Source organism: Camelina sativa, chromosome 4, assembly GCF_030686135.1.
Source record: "Camelina sativa cultivar CO46 ecotype springtype chromosome 4, ASM3068613v1".
Lineage (NCBI taxonomy): Eukaryota > Viridiplantae > Streptophyta > Magnoliopsida > Brassicales > Brassicaceae > Camelina > Camelina sativa.
The window spans coordinates 29,966,944-29,993,462 of record NC_141883.1 but is presented as its reverse complement, the minus strand read 5'-3'; the positions used below and the strand labels follow the sequence as shown (position 1 = coordinate 29,993,462).

General features: G+C 33.8%; 5 protein-coding genes, 1 long non-coding RNA gene and 1 pseudogene across 11 annotated transcripts; 6 read left to right on the top strand and 1 right to left on the bottom strand.

Moving 5' to 3' along the window:
- The first annotated feature begins 981 nt into the window (after positions 1-981).
- Positions 982-3,355, top strand: LOC104782654 (transcription initiation factor IIB-1). Its single transcript, XM_010507646.3, has 7 exons — positions 982-1,552; positions 2,027-2,051; positions 2,154-2,283; positions 2,384-2,514; positions 2,638-2,726; positions 2,812-2,888; positions 2,989-3,355. The coding sequence occupies exons 1-7, from the start codon at positions 1,200-1,202 to the stop codon at positions 3,120-3,122; spliced, it is 939 nt and encodes a 312-aa protein (XP_010505948.1). The 5' UTR covers positions 982-1,199; the 3' UTR covers positions 3,123-3,355.
- A 247-nt stretch (positions 3,356-3,602) lies between these two features.
- Positions 3,603-8,668, top strand: LOC104793076 (nuclear pore complex protein NUP93A). 2 transcript variants are annotated; one of them, XM_087511781.1, is made up of 15 exons: positions 3,603-3,967; positions 4,084-4,175; positions 4,385-4,451; positions 4,707-4,766; positions 4,871-4,960; positions 5,246-5,509; positions 5,729-5,824; positions 5,954-6,088; positions 6,280-6,333; positions 6,425-6,508; positions 6,626-6,712; positions 6,792-7,694; positions 7,772-7,953; positions 8,039-8,330; positions 8,413-8,668. In XM_087511781.1, the coding sequence occupies exons 1-15, from the start codon at positions 3,866-3,868 to the stop codon at positions 8,488-8,490; spliced, it is 2,586 nt and encodes an 861-aa protein (XP_087367907.1). In that variant the 5' UTR covers positions 3,603-3,865; the 3' UTR covers positions 8,491-8,668. The 2 variants fall into 2 exon arrangements, with proteins under 2 accessions (XP_087367907.1, XP_087367908.1); XM_087511782.1 differs by lacking the exons at positions 4,707-4,766; positions 4,871-4,960 and having other exon boundaries at positions 3,800-3,967.
- A 139-nt stretch (positions 8,669-8,807) lies between these two features.
- On the top strand, positions 8,808-10,234 carry LOC104784341 (DNA-(apurinic or apyrimidinic site) endonuclease, chloroplastic-like; annotated as a pseudogene). Its single transcript, XR_015596330.1, has 7 exons — positions 8,808-8,816; positions 8,850-9,017; positions 9,113-9,435; positions 9,539-9,649; positions 9,743-9,886; positions 9,973-10,020; positions 10,098-10,234. The product of XR_015596330.1 is annotated as a DNA-(apurinic or apyrimidinic site) endonuclease, chloroplastic-like (transcript).
- On the bottom strand, positions 9,916-14,045 carry LOC104782652 (putative WD repeat-containing protein C227.12). Of its 3 annotated transcripts, none has more exons than XM_010507643.3 (7): positions 13,720-14,045; positions 13,170-13,222; positions 12,019-12,065; positions 11,329-11,385; positions 10,556-11,088; positions 10,395-10,471; positions 9,916-10,216 (listed from the first exon to the last, which is right to left on the bottom strand). In XM_010507643.3, exons 2-5 carry the CDS (start codon positions 13,188-13,190, stop codon positions 10,653-10,655), a joined length of 561 nt encoding a protein of 186 aa, XP_010505945.1. In that variant the 5' UTR covers positions 13,191-13,222; positions 13,720-14,045; the 3' UTR covers positions 9,916-10,216; positions 10,395-10,471; positions 10,556-10,652. The 3 variants fall into 3 exon arrangements, with proteins under 3 accessions (XP_010505945.1, XP_010505947.1, XP_087367909.1); XM_010507645.3 differs by having other exon boundaries at positions 12,019-12,062; XM_087511783.1 differs by lacking the exons at positions 13,170-13,222; positions 13,720-14,045 and having other exon boundaries at positions 12,019-12,239.
- LOC147946337 (uncharacterized) lies at positions 13,113-14,165 on the top strand. Its single transcript, XR_015597628.1, has 2 exons — positions 13,113-13,246; positions 13,349-14,165. It is a non-coding gene; the product is annotated as an uncharacterized LOC147946337 (long non-coding RNA).
- Positions 14,166-18,774: 4,609 nt separating this feature from the next.
- On the top strand, positions 18,775-26,297 carry LOC104782649 (uncharacterized). 2 transcript variants are annotated; one of them, XM_087511779.1, is made up of 4 exons: positions 18,775-18,804; positions 24,870-25,027; positions 25,258-25,598; positions 25,917-26,297. In XM_087511779.1, the coding sequence occupies exons 2-4, from the start codon at positions 24,914-24,916 to the stop codon at positions 26,086-26,088; spliced, it is 627 nt and encodes a 208-aa protein (XP_087367905.1). In that variant the 5' UTR covers positions 18,775-18,804; positions 24,870-24,913; the 3' UTR covers positions 26,089-26,297. The 2 variants fall into 2 exon arrangements, with proteins under 2 accessions (XP_087367905.1, XP_010505941.2); XM_010507639.3 differs by lacking the exon at positions 18,775-18,804 and having other exon boundaries at positions 24,813-25,027.
- Positions 19,711-20,346, top strand: LOC104782651 (defensin-like protein 195). The gene is made up of 2 exons (XM_010507642.2): positions 19,711-19,830; positions 19,942-20,346. Exons 1-2 carry the CDS (start codon positions 19,764-19,766, stop codon positions 20,151-20,153), a joined length of 279 nt encoding a protein of 92 aa, XP_010505944.2. The 5' UTR covers positions 19,711-19,763; the 3' UTR covers positions 20,154-20,346.
- Positions 26,298-26,519: the final 222 nt, after the last annotated feature.

Genomic DNA, 26,519 nt, shown 5'->3' with positions numbered 1-26,519 from the left:
TCCATTTCAAACAATTAATTTCCGTAAATTTTGTGACAGTGAGACACAGAACCGTGCCTTATGCTTTGCAAAAAAGACATTTGCTTTAAGTCACACCAAAAAAATAAGTAAATACATGCCACATTTTTATTTGTAAATTAGATTGAGCATTTTTTATGTAGTGTTTTAGGAAATTTTTGGAAACAAAACTCAGCATTCACATAAATTTTTTTTTTTTTTTTACTTTACATAAACTATTATATCTTACTCTTTAAAGTTTTTTTAAAAAATAATAATATTTCTTTCTTTTATAACCAAAAAAAATCACTCTTAAAAATAAAATACGTGAAGCATCTTTTACCTTTAGGCTTCTACAGACCTTGGCACGGCAATGGTGAGACACGTACAAAACAAAAAGGGGTGATAGATATATAACGTGTCACCTTCAAAAGTGAATTTATCAGTTTTTTTGTCTCACGTACTAATGTTTAGCTATTTCAGGTATAAAATTACCCAAAAATTTGGTTTATGTATTTTAGTTATGTATTGAACCAAGTTCAAAAGGGTCCATTAGTGTGACCCATGCAAATAATCTCATAAGTCATAATCAGATTGTACATAAGCTCAATGCCAGTTTTATTAAATCTTCCAATATCCAAACAACTACCAAGTTTTTTTTTTAATTTACATATCCAAACACTCCAAAACTCTTCCAACTAAATCCAACACATGCGACCGGTATGACTTCCCTAACAAGTCACTTATTTCTTTTTCCTCTGTCCTCCTAAAACGGACAAGCAAAGCTATATTGTATTACAAATATCAAAAAATAAAAATAAAACAAACGTCAATCGCTGGAGAAAATCAATAAACCGTCCGATTGATTATTAGTAGGTCCCACTAAAACCAACGATTTAGATCAACTCTACACGGTGCACCTCACCGCAGGGAAACATGTCCCTATCTCTTTGTCTATAAATTAGGACACAAACCTACGGTTTCTCTCCTTCTCTCCACAAAGTTGCATCTCGTGTTTTAGTTTCTTTGTCTCCCCCTTTTTTTTTTCTCACTCGCGTAGAAGAAGAAGAAGAAGAGAGAAGAAGAAATCGAAAGGAACCCTTGTAAACCAACCGATTAAGATCTCGATTTTTTTTAGGGTTGTTGATTTTAATTTTAATTTTTTTCTGGGTTAAGAAAAAAATTAGGGTTCTTGTGTAATCATGTCGGATGCGTATTGTACGGATTGTAAGAAGGAGACGGAGTTGGTGTTCGATCACTCAGCGGGAGACACCCTTTGCTCCGAGTGTGGTTTGGTTTTGGAATCTCACTCCATCGATGAGACCTCTGAGTGGCGTACCTTCGCTAATGAGTCTTCCAACAGCGATCCCAACCGTGTCGGTGGTCCAACCAACCCTCTTCTCGCCGATAGTGCTCTCACCACTGTCATCGCCAAGCCCAATGGTTCCTCCGGTGATTTCTTGTCTTCTTCTCTCGGGAGGTGGCAGAACCGTAACTCCAACTCCGATCGTGGTTTGATTCAAGCCTTTAAAACTATCGCCACTATGTCTGAAAGGTAGTCCCATTTCTGATTTTTTCGGTTTATCCCCCTCCCCTTTTGAGATCCCCCTTCTGAGATATTGGATTTGGAACGTTTAGATCACTTGGTTTCTAATGAGATTACATGGTTTATGCAAAGTTGTTTCCGCTTGGAGATTGGTTTTTGTATGAGTTTTCTTTGATTTATATCACGCAGCTTTCGTTATTTGGGGATCTTGTTAACGAATCCACCTCTTGCGTTATTCTTACAAGTTTGAGAAACCACATTGTCAGTTACAGAACAAAAGGAGGTTCCTTTTTAATGTTTCATTGAGAGAGTTTTGTCTTCCCTTGCACTTTTATGTTGTGTTTGTCTGTATTTGAAGAGGTGTTGTTGCTGCTGTTGGTTTAGAGTGTTTGTTTGTGCATTACCCGATTCATGTTTTGCTGTGTATTTACACTATATTGTTCCGTGTGAGAATACTCACTTGTTGATATTTGTTTTTTCCAGGTTGGGACTTGTTGCGACTATCAAGGTAAGCTTGTTCGTCTGTGTATATGTTAGTGGAACGTACTTGTCAATATGTGGTATCGCAGCGTATTCATTGACAGCTTTGTTGGCCGTTTGCTATGTGTAGGATCGGGCTAATGAGATATATAAGAGGTTGGAGGATCAGAAGTCAAGCAGGGGGAGAAATCAGGATGCACTTTATGCAGCCTGCCTGTACATTGCCTGTCGACAGGAGGACAAGCCTCGAACTATTAAGGGTACATTTCAAAGATTTCTCATTTGAGTGAGAGTCTGGTTACCTCTTGATATGATATAGCTTTGCCATAAGTCAATCAAACTCCTGTACCTTGTGTATAGAAATATGCGTTATTGCCAATGGGGCAACAAAGAAGGAAATTGGCCGAGCCAAAGACTACATTGTTAAAACATTGGGACTGGAGACTGGCCAGTCTGTGGAACTAGGCACTATTCACGCTGGTGATTTCATGGTAAGTTTGTCTGAACCTGTATAGAATATTCTAGTGTATTCTTTAATTCAAATATGGCACTCTTGATTTTGTTGGCTGCATTGAATTTGTGGTTTCATAGCTCTCTACTTGCTGATATTGCAGAGAAGGTTCTGCTCTAACCTCGGGATGTCCAACCATGCGGTTAAAGCTGCTCAGGAAGCTGTGCAAAAATCTGAGGAATTTGACATAAGGTACATTTCAATTATTTCTCCCCAAATATTCGTGACCAATATGGACATAGCAGAACTGAAATATCTTTATGTGGGATCTTTGCAGGAGGAGCCCTATATCAATAGCGGCAGTGGTCATTTATATCATAACCCAGCTTTCTGATGACAAGAAGACTCTCAAAGGTTTGTTAGTTTTCTTTCTTTTTCTTGGCGCATCTATTCGAGTATAGAGTTGAAATCATCAAAAACCTTTAGACTGATTAAATTACATGGGATGATGCAGACATATCGACAGCGACAGGAGTAGCAGAAGGGACAATAAGGAATTCATACAAAGACTTGTATCCACATCTGTCAAAGATAGCACCAAGCTGGTATGCCAAGGAAGAGGATCTCAAAAACCTCTCAAGTCCTTGAAGATCTTTCTTTTTATTCTTCTATTATGCATGCAATAGAGAGAACCTATCTTATATTAAATCCATATATTGAGGAAGATGCAAAAGCAATTGTCCCTCTCTAGTAGAGAGGCTATTGGTCTTTTTCAAATCGATTTGGAGTCCCTTTTGCTATAAGATTCTTGTAATGCGTTTAAAGAACCATGGAAAAAAAAGAATATTACTATTTTTATGGTAAGAAATATTTTGTTCTCACTCTTAGTTCCATATCGTCGTATAACGGCGAGTAAAGCCACGAATTGTTGAGTCGCCGCCATACAAGTGTATCATTTTACTCATGTTGCCTCTTTAAACGCCAATGCTACGTTTTGACTTGTTAAGCCTCTAGACCAAACAAAGAGCATTCTTTGTGTCGCTTTTAAATTAGAAATTGTCTTATTTCATTGGCTGCTTAACTTAAAAATACAAGCTAAAATAGCTAAACCACAAAAATTTAATCGGTGAAGTTTACAAAGCAAATTGAATAGAAAAAAAAAAAACCCCAGAAATTGAAAGGCAATGGCTCAAAATTCAGTTTACTGGTGTGGGTAAAAAGTAAAATCACACTAGTGGTAAACTGGTAATATATTTCGTCATGAAAGAGTAAAAACATAAAAACAAATTAAAATAAAATTAAAGCGAAAAAGGTTTTAAATCTCGAAAACCCTCTCTCTTTGTCTCTTCTCCGACTGCGTAGTTTAGTTGGAAGCCTCGAATCCAAAATCAATGGCGAACGACCAAGAGATGAGTGGTTGGACTGATCTTCTCCATTCTTCGTCGAAGCTTCTGGAGCAAGCTGCTCCTTCTTCTCAATTTCCTCCTCTTCAGGTTCTTTCCGCTGTTTTTTTTTTCCCTTTCTCCTCCGACCGACTGGTTTCTCCAGAAGTTAAGATGTTTCAACAGTTAAGATTAGGAAGATTGATATGTGTCTGTGTCGCTATCAGAGAAATTTAGATCAGTTGGAAGCATTATCGAAGAAGCTAAAAGCTAAAACCCTAAGGAACGAAGCTCCTTCTCAGTCTATTGCTGCCACTAGGTAAATCCCCTTCACCTTCAGTTTTATATTTTCAATCAGTTGTTGTTTTGTTTTGAATATGTTAAAAGCCGAGTGCTAATTTGGGTGGGAGATTTCAAAACAATTGAAACGTTCCTTCATTGCTCAACTTTTCAAATGGGAGTAGCTAGTGTCTACAACCAAGTGTTGATTCTGTTGTATTTTTTGGTTTTTGTTGTTGGTAAATGCAGACTACTCGCACGGGAGGGAATTAATGCAGAGCAACTAGCTCGTGATCTTAAATCTTTTGAGCTCAAGGTGAATATTTGTCTTATTCTATCTTTCCATCTTAGCTGATTCTGCTTATCATGTGCTTGAAGGATTACTTTGTGTTTTTTGCCTTGAGATAAGAATAAGTAGTTTTGTTTTTTGCAAACGAATTCATCATCTCTTGCTTTCTTGCTTACACATCTGTCAGCTTGCCGTCTGCGTTTCAAATGTGATTAATTTCTTCGGCCATTATGTGATGTTTTTTTTAATTTTTTTTTTTCCGTTTTTAAATACTCTTCAAAGACAACATTTGAGGATGTGTTCCCTGCTGAGGCGACGAGCGTTGAAGAATACCTGCAACAGGTACTTCTGTTTCTCGGATGTTTACTACATATATTATAATATAGATTGATTGTCTTGGCGATGCATGGCCATTATGATGTGTGTTGTTTATTGTTTTGTTTTAGGTTCATGAAATGGCTATGGTATCAGCTATACAGGAAGCCCAAAAGGATAATGTTCGAAGCTTTAATGACTACATGATGAAAGTGCTGGAGGTTTGTATTCTTGCTATCCGTATTTCCACTTTAACTTTATTCGTTACTTCTTTTTCCTCCTAGTATTTGGTTTCTTCTCGTTATGCTTTTGCATAGAAAGATTGATAACTCATTACAGAGGCGCATATTTTGTTGTTTCCTACTTAAAAGTTGTCAATTGTACATTTGTACTATGCAATCAATAATCTTTAAAGAGACTTTTCATGGTTATGGATGATTTGCTTAGTGACAAGATATAGTAGAGGGTTTGGATGCTAAATATTGAATGTGAATTTGACTTGGCAGGAGGATTGGAGAAAAGAAAAACGCGACTTCCTTCAGAGCCTCAGCAGAATATCAATGCTACCTAAAACGAATTTGACTGATACAAGCAGAGAGGTTCATGCTGGTCAACTAGTGCCGGTGGCTTCAAGTCCTCGAGTGTCCTCAACACCAGGCAAAGAACTTGTGGCTCTGGCTAACATACCCATTCATGAGAAAAAGGCATACATCTATGGAGAGGTTGTGAAGAAACTTAACACTTCAAGAGAACGAGGCTTGCCATTTAGAGTAAGGATTTCCTATACCTTGACTTAAAACTTAGTACTGGTTCACTTTAGCTGAAAAATATTCATTTTCCTAACTACTTTAAGAAGTCAAGCTAAAATTGTTATACCTTTTTGTTCGGTATGCACTCTACCTCTTATGCAGCAGCCATTAAAACTGGCTACCCTCATATTGATTGTTTGGGTGTGCATTCTACTGATCCCAGTTGTTACTTTTGTATAGCCTGCTATGTGTTTTAAGGACGCTTATGATACTCTTGGTGCTGAGGTAACTCGCGGGAAATCAGTCAACATGCAGAAAATCTGGCAGCTTGTTCAGGTAATCTTTTGACCGGAAACTATATCTTTCAGCCAACCACTCTTTAAGGATATTTGACTGATCGTTATCTTCTGCCTAGCTTTCTAAATTTATACAAATGATTTCTGATTGTTGACAAAAAATTTCCAGGCAATAACAGGTGAAGATTCAGCAGTTCGCCAGGGTGTTTCGAAGAGGATGTCCCTCGCGATAGGTGCAAGACATCATTTACAACGTGGGCATGAGAAATATATAATGGACACAATTCAGAGTCATCCGACACAAGTATTCATTTCTCTCTCGTTTTTTCTTTAGTTGTTTTTGTTTGTGTACGAATATGTCAATGCATATTTTGATTACCATCTTCTTGAAATGGTTGGATGCTGTCTAAAAAGTTCCATGATTTTTCAATCCTATTTCAAGAGTGTTGGTAATCATTCTAACATGTCTCTTGTTTTTTTTTTAATCCTGTCTAGGCTGCTCTTGGTGGATCTGTTGGAAATTTGCAAAGAATTCGTGCATTTCTTCGGGTAAGTCTCCCAGACATAAAAGTGCTTAACACATAGAAAACGTTCATAGGGCTGTTTAGCTTTCTCATTTTTTGTTTACTATACTGTGCAGATTCGTTTGAGAGACTATGGTATTTTAGATTTCGATTCAGCTGATGCTCGTAGGCAGCCTCCTGTTGATACTACTTGGCAACAGGTTTTGGATTATTTCCCTCGTGCTTTGAATTATTAACTTTTTCATAACCATATGATTGAGAAATAGATATTTACATTGCGGACGTGAAATGAGTAATATTTATCTCTCAAACTACAGATATATTTTTGCTTGCGAACTGGGTATTATGAGGAGGCTAGAGAAATCGCTCGCTCAACTCGGTCATCTCAGCAATTTGCACCACTGGTAGGTCTACTTTAGATCTTAGTATATTATACAAAAGTTTTGGAATCAGCTCTTTCGTTACATATCTTTTTTTCCGCAGCTTACAGAGTGGATTACCACAGATGGTATGGTGGCTGCAGAGTCTGCAGCTATTGCTTCAGAAGAATGTGAGAAAATGCTAAGAATGGGTGACCGGTTGGGTCGAACTTCGTATGACAAGAAGAAACTTTTACTCTACACCATCATTTCTGGCTCCCGTAGGCAAATTGAGCGCATACTGAGGGATCTGTCTACACTATTCAACACAATTGAAGATTTCTTATGGTTCAAATTATCATGCATAAGGGACGTCACTGGTGGATCTTCATCTGTGGTCCTGAATGATGGCCTTGCACCGTACAGTTTAGATGATCTTCAGGCCTATCTCAATAAATTTGAGCCTTCATACTACACGAAGAATGGTAAAGACCCCTTGGTATATCCATATGTTTTGCTTCTCAGCATTCAGTTGCTACCAGCTATCATGCACTTATCCAAAGAAGCAGGAGATGGAGGGTACAATATCGATGCTATTCATATAGCTATTTGTCTAGTGGACCATTCCGTTTTATCAGAAGGCTCTGGGACTGGCCACAAACTAAGTGTGATGGATCCTAATGCTGAGGCATCTAGCATGATAAGGCAATATGGGTCAATGTTTTTGCATCATGGAGATTTCCAAATGACTGTAGAGTACTATGCACAAGCTGCTGCTACTGTAGGTGGGGGGCAATTAGCTTGGTCTGGAAGAAGTGATATGGATCAACAGAGGCAGAGAAACTTAATGCTGAAGCAGCTACTGACTGAGATTCTGCTTCGAGAAGGTGGCCTTTTTTTTATGCTTGGGGAAAGAGGTTCTGGTGAAGAAGGTCAGCTTGGAAGGTTTTTTACTGATTCTAGATTGCGACAGCAGTTCTTGGTTGAAGCTGCGCATCAATGTCAGGAAGCTGGATTATATGACAAAGTAAGTAACTTCTCATCTAACATTGTTTGGAGCCTAAGTCTTTTATAGAATTTTCACCATGGTTTTCATTTTCCCAGTCCATAGAAATACAGAAGAGAGTCGGTGCATTTTCGGCTGCCTTGGAGACTATAAACAAGTGTCTTTCTGAAGCCATTTGTTCTCTCGCCCGTGGAAGGTTGGATGGTGAAAGCCGAACAACAGGGCTCATACTCGCGGGGAACGACATTCTTCAGACTTACAAATATTACCCTGAAGTCAGGTATATTATTTTTCAGGCTAGAAAACTACTTTGCTTCAAGTTAAAAATGTGCTCAGGGGATTTGTTTTTATTCTGCCACTGACAGTCCCCAGGAAAGAGATCGAGTGATGGAACAAGAAACCATACTGAGAGAGCTTGAGGCGATACTATCAATCCACAAGTTTGGTAGATTAGGCAATCATCTGGATGCTTTAAGGGAAATTGCAAGACTTCCATTCCTTCATCTCGATCCAAGAGTGCCCGATGCAACAGCTGATGTGTTCCAGAGTGCATCACCTTACTTCCAGACTTGTGTCCCGGACCTGCTCAAAGTTGCACTAACGTGTTTGGACAATGTACCTGACACTGATGGATCGATCCGTGCCATGAGATCCAAGGTACATTTATTAACAAATTCACAAAAATGGTTTTGGTTTATTACAAAGTCATGATACTTGAGCCTCTGATCGCTATCCGCAGATTGCTGGGTTTCTTGCAAGCAACACACACCGGAACTGGCCTCGTGACTTGTACGAGAAGGTGGCTCGAAGCTTTTGAATATTTTTGGGCTTATCGTCCAGATTCTTGACTCTGATTCTGTTGACTTTTTAGTAGCTTTCAAATCTTGCTTATAAAGATTATTAATATGTGCATTTTAGTTTTTTTTTTTTTTTTGGTAGAACAAAAGGGAGAAACCCTCCCATTATAAATAAAAACGAACAAACTTAAATACAAATCTGTGGCGGTATTGCAACTCCACGAACATCCTCTGAGACAAGTTCAGCAACACAAGTCGGGCTAGCCTCCAACAAGTGAAACCCCAACACTGTAGAGAGAACACATAGTTTTAGTTTTAGTCCATACACAAAATCTAGATGGCATATGTTTTGCAAAATTTGTAATACACTAATATGTAGATCAGAAACAGGGAAGAGCTTGCTGAAGATGACTGCATTAACTCTGATGCTTATGGCATTGAAAACGGAGAGAAGAGAAGAGAGTAAAGCAGTGTACTGAGAAAAACTTGAAAGCTAAAGTTTCTTCTAAAGCAATCTCTAAAGAACAGAAATCATTGACGAAAACAGGTTTGTCACGTGTTAACCTAAACGAATTCTATGTAATATATACCAACATCTATATAGAGTATTTTAAAACATTTTGTGTGCTTAAAATTTCCTAGGTAAGTTGCAATTTCAGTCAAAAGAAGAAGCATCATCAACTATCTCGAGTGAAGTTCTGAAAACCGAAGAAATTATATCATCCCCGAGTCAGAGTGAACCGTGGACTGTACTTGCTCATAAGAAGCCTCAGAAGGACTGGAAAGCTTATAACCCGAAGACAATGAGACCTCCCTCTCTACCAGAGGGAACCAAGCATGTGAAGGATATGACTTGGAATGTTAATGGATTGAGAGCATTGTTGAAATTAGAGAGCTTCTCTGCTCTGCAGCTTGCCCAAAGAGAAAACTTTGATGTCTTGTGCTTGCAGGAGACTAAACTCCAGGTCATAATTTTAGGCCCTTCTTAAGTTGTTTCTGCTCTATATTTTCAAACATAACCAAGTTCGATATATCTTGTACTGAAGATATCGATCAATGTTATGACAGATGAAGGATGTTGAGGATATTAAGAAAACTCTTATTGATGGCTATGATCATAGTTTTTGGTCCTGTAGCATCTCAAAACTTGGTTACTCTGGAACTGCAATAATCTCACGGGTAACAGAAGAATGTGCTTATATGTTAGTTAATGCCCATTTGATCTGATATGTTAAGTTACATTGTGTTTTAATCAGTTTGGTCTTTTGACAGATAAAACCACTCTCAGTTAGATATGGTACCGATCTATCTGGATCAGATCATGACATGGAAGGACGCATTGTGACTGCTGAATTTGACTCCTTCTACTTAATTAATACTTATGTCCCTAATTCCGGAGATGGCTTAAAAAGACTGGTACTCCTCATATTTACTGGTTTCTATGGTTGACAGATTATTCGTTTTCTTTTAATTTTAACGAATGGATCCTGTGGGTTTTCAAGTCATACAGGATCGAAGAATGGGATCGAACCCTCAGCAATTACATCAAAGTATGATACTTTCTAGTGGAATTTCTTTATTTTTTTGTATGTGTTACACAAGCTTAATGAACCTTTTGCATTTACAGGAGCTGGAGAAGTCTAAGCCTGTGATCTTGACGGGTGATCTAAATTGTGCTCATGAGGAAATAGACATCTTCAATCCCGCGGTAACTAACTTGAGTTCTTCTTTTCAATCCGGCCATATCTGGTAAACAGAATGCAAGAAATTAGAACCAAAGTTAAGAGCAGATGAAACAGAAGATTGAAAAACTTAGAAAAAGAAAATATACACTTAGGAAAGGAACTACAGAAGTATTTACATAGATGCTTTCAACTCTTTACTCGAATAAATGCGCCAGGAAAAAGAAAGAAAACAAAAAAACCTTTGAGAGTCTTCTTGTCATCAGAAAGCTGGGTTATGATATAAATGACCACTGCCGCTATTGATATAGGACTCCTCCTGCAAGATCCCAAATAAAGATCTTTCAGTTCTGCTATGTCCATCTTGGTCACGAATATTTGGGGAGAAATAATTGAAATGTACCTTATGTCAAATTCCTCAGATTTTTGCACAGCTTCCTGAGCAGCTTTAATCGCATGGTTGGACATCCCGAGGTTAGAGCAGAACCTTCTCTGCAATATCAGTAAGTAGAGAGCTTTGCAGTTCGATCAGCAGAAGCAGTTGCTAGAGAATCATCCATAGGGGAGAACACTAGATCAGTTGCACGTCCTTTGGGGTCCTTCAGGACAGCAATCTTGTTTGTAACTTGAGGCATCTCCCACAGTTTGGTAACGCCACTTAGAGAACTAGACACGTGCAAGGTGGTGGTTCCCAGGTATGTCCCTGATGGGTGAAAGGCAACACGTGAAAGACGATTCAAATGGCCTTTAAAAGTTTGTAGGAGCGTTCCAACAGTTTTCCACAACTTTGCAAATCGATCAGCAGAAGCAGTTGCTAGACAATCATCCACAGGGGAGAACACTACATCGGTTGCACGTTCTTTGTGGTCCTTCAAGACAGCAATCTTGTCTGTAACTTGAGGCATCTCCCACATTTTAGTAACTCCACTTAGAGAACTAGACAAAGAAAAAGCAATTACTAATGAGAAGAGAAATTTACGTGTATCACACAAATCATGAACCTTGAGAATGTGTGATGCGAGTTAGAAAGGGCAAATGCACTAGAGATGGAATATGTTATTTTATAAGATAAAACTATAGGCCAAAATAACTTTTATAAAGGTGTAAGGAATTGAAGAGAGTATGAAGGAGATAGAAACGACTTGAGAGTATGAAGGAGATAGAAGAGAGACATACCATGTGGAAAGTATTTTCACATAGCAGCGGATAAGAGGGGAATCATCTCCAAGACTACTGCAATCAGGGACCAACAAATCTTGCAATCACTAGTAAAATTGTGTTGTATAGTTACAAATAATTGTGTAGATATAGCTTGTTTTCCATAGCGAAAACAAAATTGTTACAGATTTGTGACAAAAAAAAATTAGTAATTATTTACTCATCAAAAACTGACCCTTTATCACAATCCGTAGCAGGTTTGCCACAATAATATGGAGCACCACTAATTCACTACGTAAAACGACAAACATCACTCTCTAGCTAAATTGCGACGACAATTGCTACACGTTAAAATTGTTGCAACAGTTACTAGTTATTTGTAGCAAAAGTATACTATTAATCTATTTTTTTATAATTATTTTCAAAAGATTTACTACATCTTGCGACAACTCATGTTGTGAGAACTACCACTACAATATGATGTGTCACAAATTATGTAGCAATTTTACTACAAAATGTATTGGTAACTATCCCTCACTATTTATCTACGATTCCTCACAAAATAGTTACAAAATAAATTACCTCATATATTGTAACAAATTTGTCACATACTGTAGCTATTTTTTCTTACAATTATTTCCGTAACAAGTACCCGTAACTATATAAACGATTTTTACTAGTGAATGCCTTTTCCTGTGTTTTTCTGACCTGCCTAGTCTCTTCAGAGGAGGAGGCAACTTGTAGTTGTAGAGCTGCTGATAGTAGAATAAAAGAAAAAAGAGTAGAAGGCACATCGTTTGTTTAGTTTTTTTTGAGGAAACCAAGACCTAAAATAAGAACAATGGATGCAATTATGGAACACATGATGACAGGAGTGTTGAACATTTTGGTTGGCTTGGGTTTTGTAGCAAGAGTTTGGAAGTGGTGAGTGGAACAGTAATTTAGATGAGCAAATTTATGAAAATTCAATCCAAAATGAACTTGCTGAGAAATAAGATTTTTCTCCTCCTCAAGAACAAGAGGATGAACTTACCATAGTGGAACTAATCTAAGACTAATCAAGTAGATACGAACCTAAAGGGCAAAATCAGAAAATTTAAATCGAATATGTATAATTTGTTGGTCTAATATGTATAAATATGGGACTGTTTTTCAAATAGTTTACTTAAGTGAATCCTATTTAACAAAATTTAAATCTAACATTTAACTCTCACAGTTCTAGATGTAATATATATATATATATATATATAATATTGTTCAATACTAAAATAACAAATAAATTGAACTAAGAAAAAGACATATACTAGTACAGTTGGTGCACACAAAAAGAATTCAAGTACAATTAGGAACGGAGGGGGTATATATTTTAGTGATTAGTCTAAACTGGCTAATACAAATTTGCTGCTCATTTTGGTGGTGATATCTCAAATTTTAGTATTACATAAAATTAGATGTCCTTATATTATAATGGTCAATTAGTGAGATTTACATTGATCATGAAGATGGTTTATTCTCTTTATGAAAATTGATCAAACGTTAATTTATATTATATAGATATATAATTTTGTAATTGAAGTCCATATAAAATAATCATTTTAGCAAATATATCATTAAGAAATATTAAAAACTGACTAGTAAGGAAATAAGTTAGCAAATATATCTAAAGTGTCCAAGCTTAATTCTCTTTATTCTTATGCATTGTTTATCAGAATATGAAACTAATGTCAGTATTGTCGTTATATGAAACAGGATGAAGAAGACATCGAATAGAAGGAGGCCTACACCATCTCTCAACTCTCAAACCCGAAATTCATGAGGAATTGTTTTTCATATAATTTCTCAAGAAATTAGAAACTTACTTGGATCATGCGGAGAACCATATACGACTTATCCAATAATCATATCTTTTCTCCTGCAAGGATATGAGCTTTTAAAGGTGAGAACTTTTTGTTTAAATGTAAAACCTTTTTCTACAAGGGCGACTTTGATCACCCTCTTTTGATTTTATATAACTAATATCATTTTATTAATTGTGTAGGAATGAGAGTTGTCACGCCAATTAGAAGTTCAAAGAAACTTAAAAGTAAATTCTTCAGGTTCGTATGACAAAAAAAAAAAAAAAATCTTCACGTTCATGTAAGAGTTTCTATTTAAAAGACGTTTTTCTATGTGTATACATTCAGCAGACGTTTGAAAGATCAGTGGTTGTTATTTACTAATCAAGTTTTGTTTCATGAATTGGCTAAAAAATTGTTTCTCTTTCAGTAATTAGTTGTCTTTCTATTCAAGCAGTATTCTATTCAAGCAGTCTTCAATTCAAGCAGACTTTGAATTATAATTTAGGAGATTTATACATAGAAGAAGGAGGTTTGCAATAAGCTGACTAAAATTATCAAATTTCTAACATACCAAACTGAGGCCACACCAAAACGCCCGGGAGGAAGAGGAGATCTGGAAATAAAATGATGCACCCTCGGAAAACCAGATCTCAGAAGCAAGCCCCAAAAGAGGAGAGCTCCGACACAACTACCGATCTATCAGAGCCGTAAACCAAATTGGATAAAGGAGCCACGACAAACCACTGAGATTCGGGGACTGAGTCGCCGAGCCACAGAAACCGCCGGCCAAGAGACTTTTTGGATCGCAATCAAAGAGAAACAACTTTCCCTTTCCTTTTTCTAGGTGCTTCCCCAGGCAACGCGTGGATTGTGCTGTAATTAGCATTTTTTTATTTTTTTTTAATGTTTTTCGTTTTCTGTTTTGTATTATTTCGTTTTAATTAGGCATATACGGGCTTTGCTGTTACTTGTATTTATACACTATATGTTTATACCATTTCGTTTAGATGTGTACAATTATGGCATTTATTTTTTATGAATTATTAGGATATTGTTTCTTGCTTTTGAGGATCCAATCTTATCATTGACTGATATTGTTCCTAATACATTTATTGTATTTTAGATTTTCTAATTAACTGCTTATGTAAACCCTTCATATGTTCATGTTGCAATAATAAGTTATTTTTTAAAAATAATTATCTTCTGTGTAAGTGATTATGTTTGTATGCCCATGTTTTGGTCTAATATCAATAAGATCGTTTCTGTTTTTCTTTAGTTGGCTTTGAAACCAATTTTGAGTTAAGCAAATAATGGGTCGAATTATGGTGTTAATAAATAATATAAATTCTTATGTATATATATTGTCTATATGTGACTATAAGTTTAGCTAACTAAAAAATTATGTAATATTTAAATATAATCTTGAACATATATATATATTATTTGTGGGAGGAATGTATGGAATTATTGGATAGAAGTTATTTTTGAGTTAAATGACCTTTTATGCCTTTAAAGTGAGTTAAATATTAATAAATTTTTATATGTGTCTTGACTTTTTTTAAAAGGAATACCAAGTGTTTCCTTCCAAATTTGAAGTGACATAGTATTTTAGTTTTCTTATATGATTTTATGAACTTCAATGTAAAGGTTTTTCAAAGTAATAAATACACTCACACTGATTGAATTCTAAATTTTGGAGAAATGTTTATTTCGATTAATCATCTGCTCTTATAAATATATTAAATAAGTATGTTGTTGTTCCTACAAATAGGACAACATATATTGTAGTTTAACCATAGAGTTAAGCAATGGAAATAGAACTTGTGATTGAAAGACAAAATGTTTATATATATTATGTTACACATTGATCGTTTAAAAATGAATAGGAACATCTAATTCTCAAATAAAGTTGATTTTTTTTGTTAAAACCAACATATGTGAATTTAAATTTAACTATGAAAATTTAAAAAATAAATATGAATAGATTAGAATGGCAAGAAATATAAAAGAAATATTTTATTTTTATATAAATAAAATAAAAATTGAAAACAATGTTAAATATATATAATACTTTCTAAATTAAAATATAGAATCAAACTCTTACAAGTTACAACACATATGAGATATAACAACATTTGATATTGGTGGGAGAGGAGGAGAGAATGGTTACTATAAGATGGTAATCCAAATTAGATAATGAAGATGAATCTTTAAAAAATAGAACAATGTAATATATCTATATATATATATAATACTTTCTAAATTAAAATATAGAATCAAACTCTTACAACACATATGAGATATAACAACATTTGATATTGGTGGGAGAGGAGGAGAGAATGATTACTTATAAGATAATAATCCAAATTAGATAATGGAGATGAATCTTTTAAAATAAGAACAATGTAAAATATATATCATGTAGTCTCTAAAATTAAAATTTAGCATTAAAAATTTACAATAATATTTCATTTGTTTTTTACAACCCATACAACATAATTAAGAAATCAAAAATGAAAAATGGTTTGAAGTATTGTAGAAGAGAATGAGAGAATGTATAGTGCTAGATTTCATACTAATGGTTTCATCTTTAGAGAATTTAGTTAAATGGTATTTTTAAAATTATATTTTATTTTATATTTAAGTTCCAGTTGAATATGATTTCTTTTTTGGATTTTTTTTATTTTGATTAAACACACAAAAACCAATTGTTTAATTATGTTCTTTTTGTTTTCAAAAACCTCAAATCATAAAAAAAAATATATATATATATATATATATATTATATTGATCTTTGCAGATTTATCAATTGGATCACAAAACGAAATAGTCTTTATAAATAGAGTTGATAGACTTTACAAAACAAAATAGACTTTATAAATGGATAATTATATTGATCTTTAAATATTATATTGATCTTTATAAATTATTAAAAATAATACATGAATATGTGAGATAACCAGAGATATAATAGATAATTAGATATGGATCATTTCAACTTCATGATCTTATTGTGTGGTGAATATTGTAAGAAAATATAAAAATAATGACTTATAAGATGTAAATATAAAATAGAAAATGGAGATAAACCTTTTAAAAGATTAAAATATATATATAAGATATACATATCATACAAACTCTAAAACTAAGCATTTACAATGATATTTGATTTGATTTTTATAATCCATACAACAACAATAACAAAACAAAATACAAAAAAAAAAAAAAAAAAAAAAAAAAAAAAAAGAGATTTGAGAGTAGTGGATGAAGATGAGAGAATGAAAGAGTGATAGACTAAGAGAATAAGATAATGAGTATTTATAGGAAGAGAAATGATGAAAATTTACATTTTGAAAAATGAGAGTTACAATTCTAATTTATTGTTTTGTTTTAATACAATTGATTAATATAATTTAGTGCAGAAATAAAGTTAATGCATAATTTATAGGGAAATTTATATGATTTTAGTTTTATATTATATGAGTTAAATGTGAAAATTAATTGTTTTTTTATTAAAATTGCATTGCCAAGTAGACCAATAAGGAGAAAATGAAACCTTACTTTTATATATATGATTTGTCGACACAATTTTGTTTTCTCTCCAAATTGTATTAAGTATTAACAAATTAAAAAATGTTTGGGTTCCCAATATTAACAAAAAAAAAAAACCAACCAGTATTAAAACTGAAAAAAAAAACAAAACGCTGACGTAACAATTTTTTTTTTTAAATGATCCAAAAACCTTCTATGTAAATTTGATAATTTTAGTCAGCTTATTGCAAACCTTCTATGTAAATTTGATAATTTTAGTCAGCTTCTTCTATGTAAGTACGTAATCAAAATGTAGGAAAATACCAAGAATTATTACTTTTTTTATACAGTTTTTATATAATAAGTTACAAATTAGCTATGTTAGAACAAGAAATAAAACGAAGAAATATTGTAATACGTAAAGTTAAGATTTAATCAAAGAAAAGTTTAACCAAACTCTATTGTTAAGATTTAAAACAATGGGTTTTTAATCTTTTTTGTTTGGCAAATAAACATCAATGCCCAAAAAATATGATAAATATATTTTTTTCTGTTAAGAATCAAACTTATTTAATTTAGCAAGGTAAAGAAACAAAAGAATTTGGGATTAAGTTTTAGAAAAATATTGGTTAGATATGAGATATTTCCATATTTTCTTTGGAAAAAACAAACCAGATTAATTTAAAAAAAAATCAGACCAAATTTGAGTCTTAATAGATATCTATAACAAATAGATTTCCATATATAAATTCGAATAAAACTCAAAGAAACATTAATTTTAGAGCTTAATTATAGTTCAAACAAATTTCCATAAGTAACCAATTAGAATAATAGATAATGAAAACTTTTATATTTATTTTAAATAATAATTTTCTATATATTTAAAAATCCTAATTTCAGTATTTCATATATATTTTCCTAATATATAGGACTACCATTACCATATATCAATGATTTTCTTAATTTTACAATTAACATATTATCAAATTTTAGAGATTTTTAAAAAGATCTCAACAAGAAATTTGATTTAAAATTCTGAATTCAAAAATTACAGTTAAAATATTATCAAACGAAAATCACAGTTAAAATATTCCAAAAATTTAAATATACAATCTCAAATAAATAAACAGTTATTAAAATCACGGTTATAAGATGGAAAACATGATATATATGAGACGGGATGGGTTTTCAATCAAGAAATAGACATACCACTTTTCTCTTACAGTTTTTATTTATTTATTTATTTATCTTTGCTCATAATAAAACAAAGTTATAATTATAATTTTTGAATATTTCAATTAGTTTTATACCTAAATATCAAAAATAGTCAAAGTATCTAAAATTATTGGTTACTCGGTAGTTTGGGTACTAATCGGATTCTCAAATTTGTAATTTGAACCGACCCGAAGTCGATAGTACTCGAACCAAACCGAATACATATATCAAAAAAATATCCAATAGATTCTATTTTTCAAAATCCATTTACTCGAACCTAATCGGGTAATATCCCAACCTGAACGGGTTACCCGAATGGCCGAATGTTTAACCCTTCTAAAAATAGGTTTATAAACATAATCCGTATATACATTATATATTGCAAATCTGATTACTAACTTAGTTCTTGAAATTAATCTCGTACGTACGTGCGGGTCCGAACCTAGTTACCGATTAAAACATTAATTTTTATTCACTTAATTATTAAAAAAAAATAAAAGACATCCCCTTGGGATGACCAATGGGAGTGCTCTTAGGTTTGGTTTATTTGTCCAGGACTAAGATTTTGATTTTGTATGATTTATTCGACTCTCGAAAAAACATATTTATAACATAATTAAGTTCGGTTTGATTCGGATAACCGAATGGATATCGGTTCGGTTTCGGTTCAGTCCATTAGGTTTGGTTTATTTGCCCAGGACTAAGATTTTGTATGATTTAATGGAATTAATTGTTAATTACATGATTACGCAAGTAACTGAATTCGTTTTTAAACTCCGGTCTACTGAAATTGTTACGGTGATAATGTTAACCGAATGTCTATTCTTCAAGCAAACCGAACCGGACCATGTTTTAGTCCCTATTCTTGTGTTCTGTAGATTGAGAGAAGCTAATTTTGGGGAAAGAGTTAGCTATATTAATTGTATAAGTACGTTGTAAACGGGAATATACAGTATATAATACGAGTTTTGACCCTTCGACTATATAAAACATGTTTGCCCTGAAAAACCTTAATGAGATATAATAAGATGGGGTTCCACAGTCTACGTACGTAAGGGGAAACCAAAATACTCCAATGCACATATAATATTAGTTAATATCTCATGACTTTCTCCACAACTCTTGCAGCCGTCCATTATCTTCAAAATACTCGACAGGGAGATACCCAACATCATCACAGCAAGATGACTAAGTAAGCATTGGCGAAATCTAATGTTTCTTTGAATCCGTTAACTACCCAAATTTTTGTAACTCTATAGCAGTTTTGTTTTTTTTTTTTGCCTAAACTGCTATTGTGTAGGTATTACCTTTTGTAAAACATTTATTCATTACTAATGATATTTACATGTTTATCAAAAAAAATATATATCTCATGACTTCTTCAGTGACTAGTCCAAACCGATTTATAAGATATTTTGATTAAATCAAAATAAATATACATTTTCTCAGCGTAGTCAACCGTAAATCGAAATAGACAACAATTATGAATTATGATGACGTGAAGATTAGTTCAAAAACTCTTATGACGTGGCCGGCTAAAAGAGGGAGAAAATGTGGGAAGATTTAAGTGATCGATATCGTCTTATCGACAGCGAAGACCATAACAATATATATCATAAATTTCATAACGATGGTGGGAACGATTCGAAGTAAAAAAAAAATGAAAAGGTCAAATATTCAAACTTATATCTTTGAAGAAAACAATAATTTAACACAGAATCTGACTGGTTTAGTTTTGGTATGGTCCGGTTCTATATCACGAAACAAAGCGGTTTTGTCCTAAAGATAATTATAAATAGCACCAAACACAAGTGTTATTAAGCACATATCTGATATCAACAAACCCAAAGTTAGATAAAGAAAGAGAAAATGGCAAAGGCCATGAAATCTGTTTGCATCTTCGTTGTCTTTTTCATCTTCTTCTTGGTAATTTCCGGTAAGCAAACCGTACTCTGCTTTTCTTGACATACTTGCTTCTTTTACAAGTTCTCTGCGATCATTGCAAATTCATGATATGTGATTTTACGTTCTTGTGTATATATAACAGACGTGCCAGAGATAGAAGCTCAGGGTAGCGAGTGCTTGAAAGAATACGGTGGTGATGTTGGTTTTGGGTTTTGTGCCCCTCGGATATTTCCGACGATTTGTTATACAAGATGCCGTGCGAACAAAGGAGCTAAAGGTGGAAGATGCCGTTGGGGAGAAGGCATTAATAATGTTAAGTGCTTATGCGACTATTGCGATGATACTCCCCGATAAGATCTAAAGTCCTACCTAATTAATGGATGCACAATGACTACAAACACATACACATCCGTCGTATGTTTGAATGTTTTGTTATGTTTTTCCACAAGTTTTAGTAATGTATTGTATAAGTGGCTATGAATGGTCCTTGTGATAATACATCTGTAATAAGAAATAATGAAAAGTACGACTTTTGTTTCTGCGACTATATTTTCATATACATACTCTGACTAAGAGGAAAAGAAACGTGCTATTTGAGTTGCCTTATAATTGTGTTTTGGTATCCATCCACATGTTTGTTTACTATGTGGACTGTGGACAGCGTTCCGATTGTTTTGCGGCTAATCTAGACAGTCAAAGACGAATTCCGAACGTAACATGTGTACTAGAGATTTTAATTTGTAATAGAGATCTGAATTCTGAATGTGACGTGGTTAATATTTTTACATGTTATTGTACGTTATACTCAAATGTGATAGTTCTTATATTTTGGACGCATAAATTATGATACTCTTTTAAAAGATAAACATTAAGTCCACTACATTATCTATTTATATAATTATTTAATTTTAAAAGTGACATTAGCTGTATAATTTTTATTTTTAAAAAATTCAAATGGATAGAAACTCATAAATGAATATATACAACTCGCACGTCCTTTTTTGGTCAAGACTCATAAGCCAAAAGATTAATCAAGTTTAGAGCATTGCAATGTTTCGATCTCCAACTTAAGCATGTGTTGTGTTTTAAAAACAGAAATTGGACCTGTTTTTGTATAATTTTTGTTTCTCATGCAATTAGATAGAAAAAAAAAAAGAATATATGTCAGTTTTCATGATTTTACTATATCGTGCTATTAGGAAGGTAATAAGTGGTTACTTTTCATATTGATATATCGATAGTGATGATGATGACAACTCATGACCCAACGATAAAGAGAGAAGATCATGGGCATAGCAAGGAAATCAGTTACTATCTTCGCCGTTTATTTCATCCTCTTCATGATTACCTTTGGTAATTTAATCAACTCCGTGTATCTCGCATGCATATTTGTTAAATTTTGCGTTTTTGTTAGAGATGTTTCAGAGGATTCAGGGAGTATTTCTTCCGGTGACCACTGCAAGTTTCATTATATGTGATATTGTAGATTTGCTTGATTCATTTTTGTATGTCTAAGTACAGAAGTGCCAGAGATATACGCGTAGGATAGCAAGTGACTGAAAGAATACGGCGGTAATGTGGGTTTCAGGTACTGTGCACCACGGATATATCCATCCAGTGGCGGAGTTAGTGAAGGATGAGCTGACACCCATAAAATTTATGAATATTTTAATTTAGCCTTATATATATTAACCGCCCGGCTTCAACTCTACGATCTGTTTCCGGCCGCCGATAGATCGTTTCCGTTTTGTAACTGATGTAGTGTTTGTTTAACAGGCCTTAAGGCCCATTTTGGGTTTAAGCCCTTTTAATAAAGTTAAAAAACAAAAAAAAAAAAAAAAAAAAAATTACGTAATGGTAAATTTGGTTTGTTTTTAGTGAACTGACACCCACATTTTAGTTCTACTACCCTTTACATATATATACCGGTTCATAATTAAACTCAAACTATATACTTTGGAGCCAATGTTGCATTATTATGGAATGAATCATTGTCCTTTTCTGTCTAGTTAGAAAATAATTCTCTAAAACTACGAACTGTTTGAAAAATGAAGATACATCATGAAGGTTTTAATAATGCCATATCTTGTTTTTCGTAGGTTAATTTAATTATTGTTGGTGCGGGATTTAGCACCCCCGACATACCGAACTAAACCAGAAAGACAATTTGGTTATTTAACTGGGAATCCGGTTAAGAACTCAATTAGGTCATTTAAGCTCAATTCGGACAGAGGAAGCCCAACCTCGAAGGAGAAGAACCAACTTCCACTTCGCCCGGCGGCCGACTCAAAAGATAAATCAACTTTCCTTATTTCAGTTCGTCTCATAAGGAAAGTTAATATATTATGCGATCTATGAATATGTATAAAGAGGGAGAGACTTCTCCATTGTAAAACATCGATAATAAAAGACAATTATTCAGTTCTCTTCTTATTCTTAGCAATCTAAACCCTAAATTCTTCGAGATCAATTCTCTTTCTTCTAATTTCAAAGCTTAGATCAGTTTTCTAGAGAAATTACTTTACTAAATTTGTTTTCCCCCATAAACAAATTCATCGTGGAAACCTAGTTTCTACAATTATTTTTATAGCTTTACGTCCATGTTTGTATCCATTTGGGGATATATATAGTGACGACGTTACTCTCTACAATACGAGAGAGTGTATGACTATATGATTATTTTATTAATTCGATATACAATTAAAACGTGTTATTCCTTTTTTTTCGAAAAAAAAATGATAAATATAAGAAGGTTGCATGCATTGGTAATTACTATTAGTGTGGTTATTCTGATATTTTTAACGATAAATTTAGTTGATGTTCTAAATAGTTGCTTCCATTGAAATAATATAGTCGATAAAATCATTCAATACCTACCGTTGTTATTGAGCAGCCTTAATTAGTTCATCTAATATTACATGATATATTTTGACAAATGCTATAATAAGATAATTAGTTTGGGGACTAATTAATTTGTACTATATAGTAGTATAGGGTTATTGCTTTTCAGTTTTAACACGTACAAATTACTTCGGCCATATACTTGAGTGTCGAAAATCTAAATATACAGTACCTGTACAAAATATGCATCTATTCTCAAAGAACCATTAAATGCCAATCTCTCTCTCTCACACACACACAAAATGAACTCAGCTTGGTGAGCAAGTCTTTCAGCTTGGTGAGCAAGTCTTTCTCAATGCCTTGTCTATAAATACGAACGAGAGCATGTTATTATTTCATCACCACACTATAATAACATCTCCAAAATGATCGGAAATAATAAGCTTCGTAGAAAAGCGTTTTTCCAGTCTACACACAAAGTAAAAAAGAAGGTGAATGACATAGTTGAAGTTAGCCCCAACACGCAAATAGCCACGGTGTGTATCCTCGAGGACCTCGACAACGGAGAAGTAGTGAGAGACCACAAAATTCCAAAGTTGTAATTATTTGATTATGTAATTTTGTTTTTTTCTTTTTTTTTTGTTGTTGTGTGATTTGTTTTGTTAACTTGTAATATTTTTGTAGTGTCGGTGAGATAGTTGGACAATACGGTTGGCAGATGCAGCCTATGGGACCAGTCCATATGGTGGAGAGGGCTCAGCAAAATATGAATGCGAGCTTAGGACAGACAGACAGGGATACACTGACGGACATTGTTGGCAACGCCACAGATTTCCGCAACCAGGTCAACCTTGAAAGACAGAGGCGCAACAACAACATCTAGTTAAACTAACTGGCCTTAGGTTTAAATAATGTTTGGTTATGATGTTGTATGTCATTATTATTTTTAATTAACTGAATTGACCTATGATTTTTAATTAACTGAATTGCCCTATAAAGGCATATATAAGGCCCATAATTTCGGATATGTTTTATACTCCCTCCGTTTCAAAATATAAGATGTTTTGAGTAAAACACGCAGATTAAGAAATGAACACTTTAAAAAAATTTAACCAATCACAAACAATACTGCATAATATAAAGTATTAAACTAATCTAAAAGTTATATAGAAACTTGAAAACATCCTATATTATGAAACAAAAAACTTCTTTAAACATCCTATATTATGAAACGGATGAAGTATAAGGAAAACAAAATTAAACGAAATTTGCAATGATCTAGCACCAGTTTCTCTCCACCTCTCAAAAATCTCAACACTCTTTTCTCTGAGCACACTTTTTTCCTAAAATCTACACTCCCAATTTCAAGCGTTTATTACTTCCAGCCAAGCTCTTTTGAGCAATGTAAATGCAAATTGAACTATAGTAATATGAGTTCATATTTAACCACAAGAGAATCTTAACTCCACTAGCGATAACCTACTATGCGCTGATTGTATGCAATTGCAACATGTTAAGTGGTGATTGGTATATGGTGTCATGCATAGAATATGGACTAAGGATTAAAGTAACATTGATACACATTCTGAGCATGGTCCAGTGTCTTTGTATGAATATGGCCATACAAAGTTGGGGAAACGACAACAACACCTATTGCCATGACAACTATGTAAACCCCTTAATGCTTTGGCTCTTTTAGGATAATTCTAAGTTTCTTTTAGGATAATCTGTGTCAATATTAACTTTCCAATAATGTTAATACAATTCTGATGCAAATGAAGTATCTTTTCGGTGGGATAAAAAAGGAAGAAGCAGACGCCGACTTCTTCTTATCAAGTTTCGTGAGTACGTAATCTTCTTTTATGAGCATTTTATTGCTTAGATGATCGCTTTCCTGTAACTTGGGGCATGCTTCTCATATTTTCTGTAAACTAACTTCTTCGTTTGATTCGTACTGTATAATTTCTAAAAGGGGATTAACGGACTAAGCATTTTGTATGGTTTTTATGATTTAATGGAATTTATTGTTTATTTTTTATTACATGATTACATGATTACGTATGTAACTGAATTCGTTTTTAAACTCCGGTCTGCTGAAATTGTTACGGTATATTGTGAACCGAATATTTAATTTTGTAGAAAACCGAACCGGACCACGTTTTAATTTAGTCTACTTCTGTTTTTGTGTTCCAGTAGATTGAGAGAACCTAATTTTGGGGAAAGAGTTAGAAAACAAAAAAAACAAAAAAAAACAAAAAAAAAAGACTCGAGAGATGAGGAAGTTGAACCCGATTATGAAACGAGGATTGAAAGCTGTTGAAGATGGTGGTTTGGTGAAGATCCTCCAATCTGAAATCCGTCACGAAATCTCTCACCCTCGTTTCCAGGTATATATTGCTATCTCCTTCTTCTCCTTTGTGTCTCAGACCCTCAGTGTAGTCTCGGTTGAGTTTTCGATCAAAATGGTGCTCAACATTAGTTTGAGTCTGACTCTATCAGTTCCAATTTCATTTTTATTTTCTTTTCTGGATTGAGGAACATTAGAGTATTCGATGTTGAATCACATAAACCCTAGGATTTTCAATTGTTAAAGCCTAAGTACAGACATTATATATAGGGTGCTGAGACTGGTTCTCTGGGAGATTTCAAGCTGGAATGGGATTCTCCTGAGAGCCAAGATGTTGTTCTGAGGAGAGAGTTTGATTCAGGCGAGGAGGTTGTGGTCTCTGCTTTACTGAAGCCAGAACCAATAATAATAGAAGATGATAATCTAGTGTTTCCTAGGGAAGCTCTTGCCAAAGTGTGTATCAAAAAGCCTGGACTCAGCTCTATCTTGCACTTTGGTTGCCGCGTTTTCGAAACAGGATCTGGATGTTCTCATTTCGACGTCGAGAGAGCCTGCTTTACTCGCTCTCTAGTTTCTTCTCCTTCTTCTACTTATAGAGATAACTTCCTCAGGTGAATCATTATATTATATCCTCCTCCCCCTCACTTGTAATTAGCATTGCAGACTTACAATTTCATCTAAAAGTGGCATTTTCTTGGTTGAACTTGTTAGTTAATTACTTCATCGAAACCTCAAAGCATTTGGTACACTTTTACTTCTTGGAGTAGTTGTTCTATCACTTCTATGTATCGACAAAGAAAGAAGCAGACTGTTATTGGTTATATATGTAGCTGTTATCTCCATTCGTAATAGCTGCTTATATATTCTTGTTACCAAAAATTGTTTGAATTTGTTTGATATCATTGACCGATGTTATTTTCTTTTTGTAGGCCAGTAGATTTCAAACTAACGTATGAACTACGGCGATATCTAATATCCAAGGGAATCAATGAAGACCTAACCAATTTCCTCTTGTGTCACCTGAACAAGAAGGAGCAGGATCAGTATGTTAACTGGTTACGCAAGCTTGAATCAACAATGTCACGTTCTCCGAAGCCGTGAGTGTGTTTACTCCATAACTCATTTCTTTTCTTTGTACTTTTTTTTTTGGAATATTCTTGCAATGGTAAAAGAGAGAGTCCTTGCAATTGGATGTTTTGAGGGAAGGAATATTTTTATTGACAAAATACATGTTTGCTGTTTTAAACTATTTCCAAACGGGGACCCCAAATCTTTATGCTTTTGAATATATTCAAGCAACCTTGGTTTGAGCTTTGATGTTTTACAGACGATTTAGTCTCGAGATAATAGTAATCGACCTCTACATAACCATACCCTCATTCATGTATTTGTTTGTTCTAAATCAATACTTAAAATCATAATACAAATATAAACTGAGAAAAGAATCTAACTTTTTATCCAAAGATATGCCTAAAAAGTTTAAAAGTGAGAGAAAAAGGAATCATATAAAAAGTCTTTACGAACCAAAAACT

What these genes read in the sequence shown, in the direction of transcription:
- LOC104782652 (XM_087511783.1), bottom strand. Translation starts at nt 12,104, where the DNA reads ATGTGCCTTCTACTCTTTTTTCTTTTATTCTACTATCAGCAGCTCTAC. An exon ending in CCTCTGAAGAGACTAGGCAG is followed by an intron (nt 11,386 to 12,018) that starts GTCAGAAAAACA and finishes CCCTGATTGCAG; the next exon opens with TAGTCTTGGAGATGATTCCC. An exon ending in GTGAAAATACTTTCCACATG is followed by an intron (nt 11,089 to 11,328) that starts GTATGTCTCTCT and finishes TTCTTTGTCTAG; the next exon opens with TTCTCTAAGTGGAGTTACTA.
- LOC104793076 (XM_087511781.1), top strand. Translation starts at nt 3,866, where the DNA reads ATGGCGAACGACCAAGAGATGAGTGGTTGGACTGATCTTCTCCATTCT. An exon ending in TTGATACTACTTGGCAACAG is followed by an intron (nt 6,509 to 6,625) that starts GTTTTGGATTAT and finishes CTCAAACTACAG; the next exon opens with ATATATTTTTGCTTGCGAAC. An exon ending in TCCGTGCCATGAGATCCAAG is followed by an intron (nt 8,331 to 8,412) that starts GTACATTTATTA and finishes CGCTATCCGCAG; the next exon opens with ATTGCTGGGTTTCTTGCAAG.
- LOC104782651 (XM_010507642.2), top strand. Translation starts at nt 19,764, where the DNA reads ATGGCAAAGGCCATGAAATCTGTTTGCATCTTCGTTGTCTTTTTCATC. An exon ending in CTTCTTCTTGGTAATTTCCG is followed by an intron (nt 19,831 to 19,941) that starts GTAAGCAAACCG and finishes TATATATAACAG; the next exon opens with ACGTGCCAGAGATAGAAGCT.
- LOC104782654 (XM_010507646.3), top strand. Translation starts at nt 1,200, where the DNA reads ATGTCGGATGCGTATTGTACGGATTGTAAGAAGGAGACGGAGTTGGTG. An exon ending in CAAGCCTCGAACTATTAAGG is followed by an intron (nt 2,284 to 2,383) that starts GTACATTTCAAA and finishes CCTTGTGTATAG; the next exon opens with AAATATGCGTTATTGCCAAT. An exon ending in TCTGAGGAATTTGACATAAG is followed by an intron (nt 2,727 to 2,811) that starts GTACATTTCAAT and finishes GGATCTTTGCAG; the next exon opens with GAGGAGCCCTATATCAATAG.
- LOC104782649 (XM_087511779.1), top strand. Translation starts at nt 24,914, where the DNA reads ATGAGGAAGTTGAACCCGATTATGAAACGAGGATTGAAAGCTGTTGAA. An exon ending in TCTCTCACCCTCGTTTCCAG is followed by an intron (nt 25,028 to 25,257) that starts GTATATATTGCT and finishes CATTATATATAG; the next exon opens with GGTGCTGAGACTGGTTCTCT. An exon ending in TATAGAGATAACTTCCTCAG is followed by an intron (nt 25,599 to 25,916) that starts GTGAATCATTAT and finishes TTCTTTTTGTAG; the next exon opens with GCCAGTAGATTTCAAACTAA.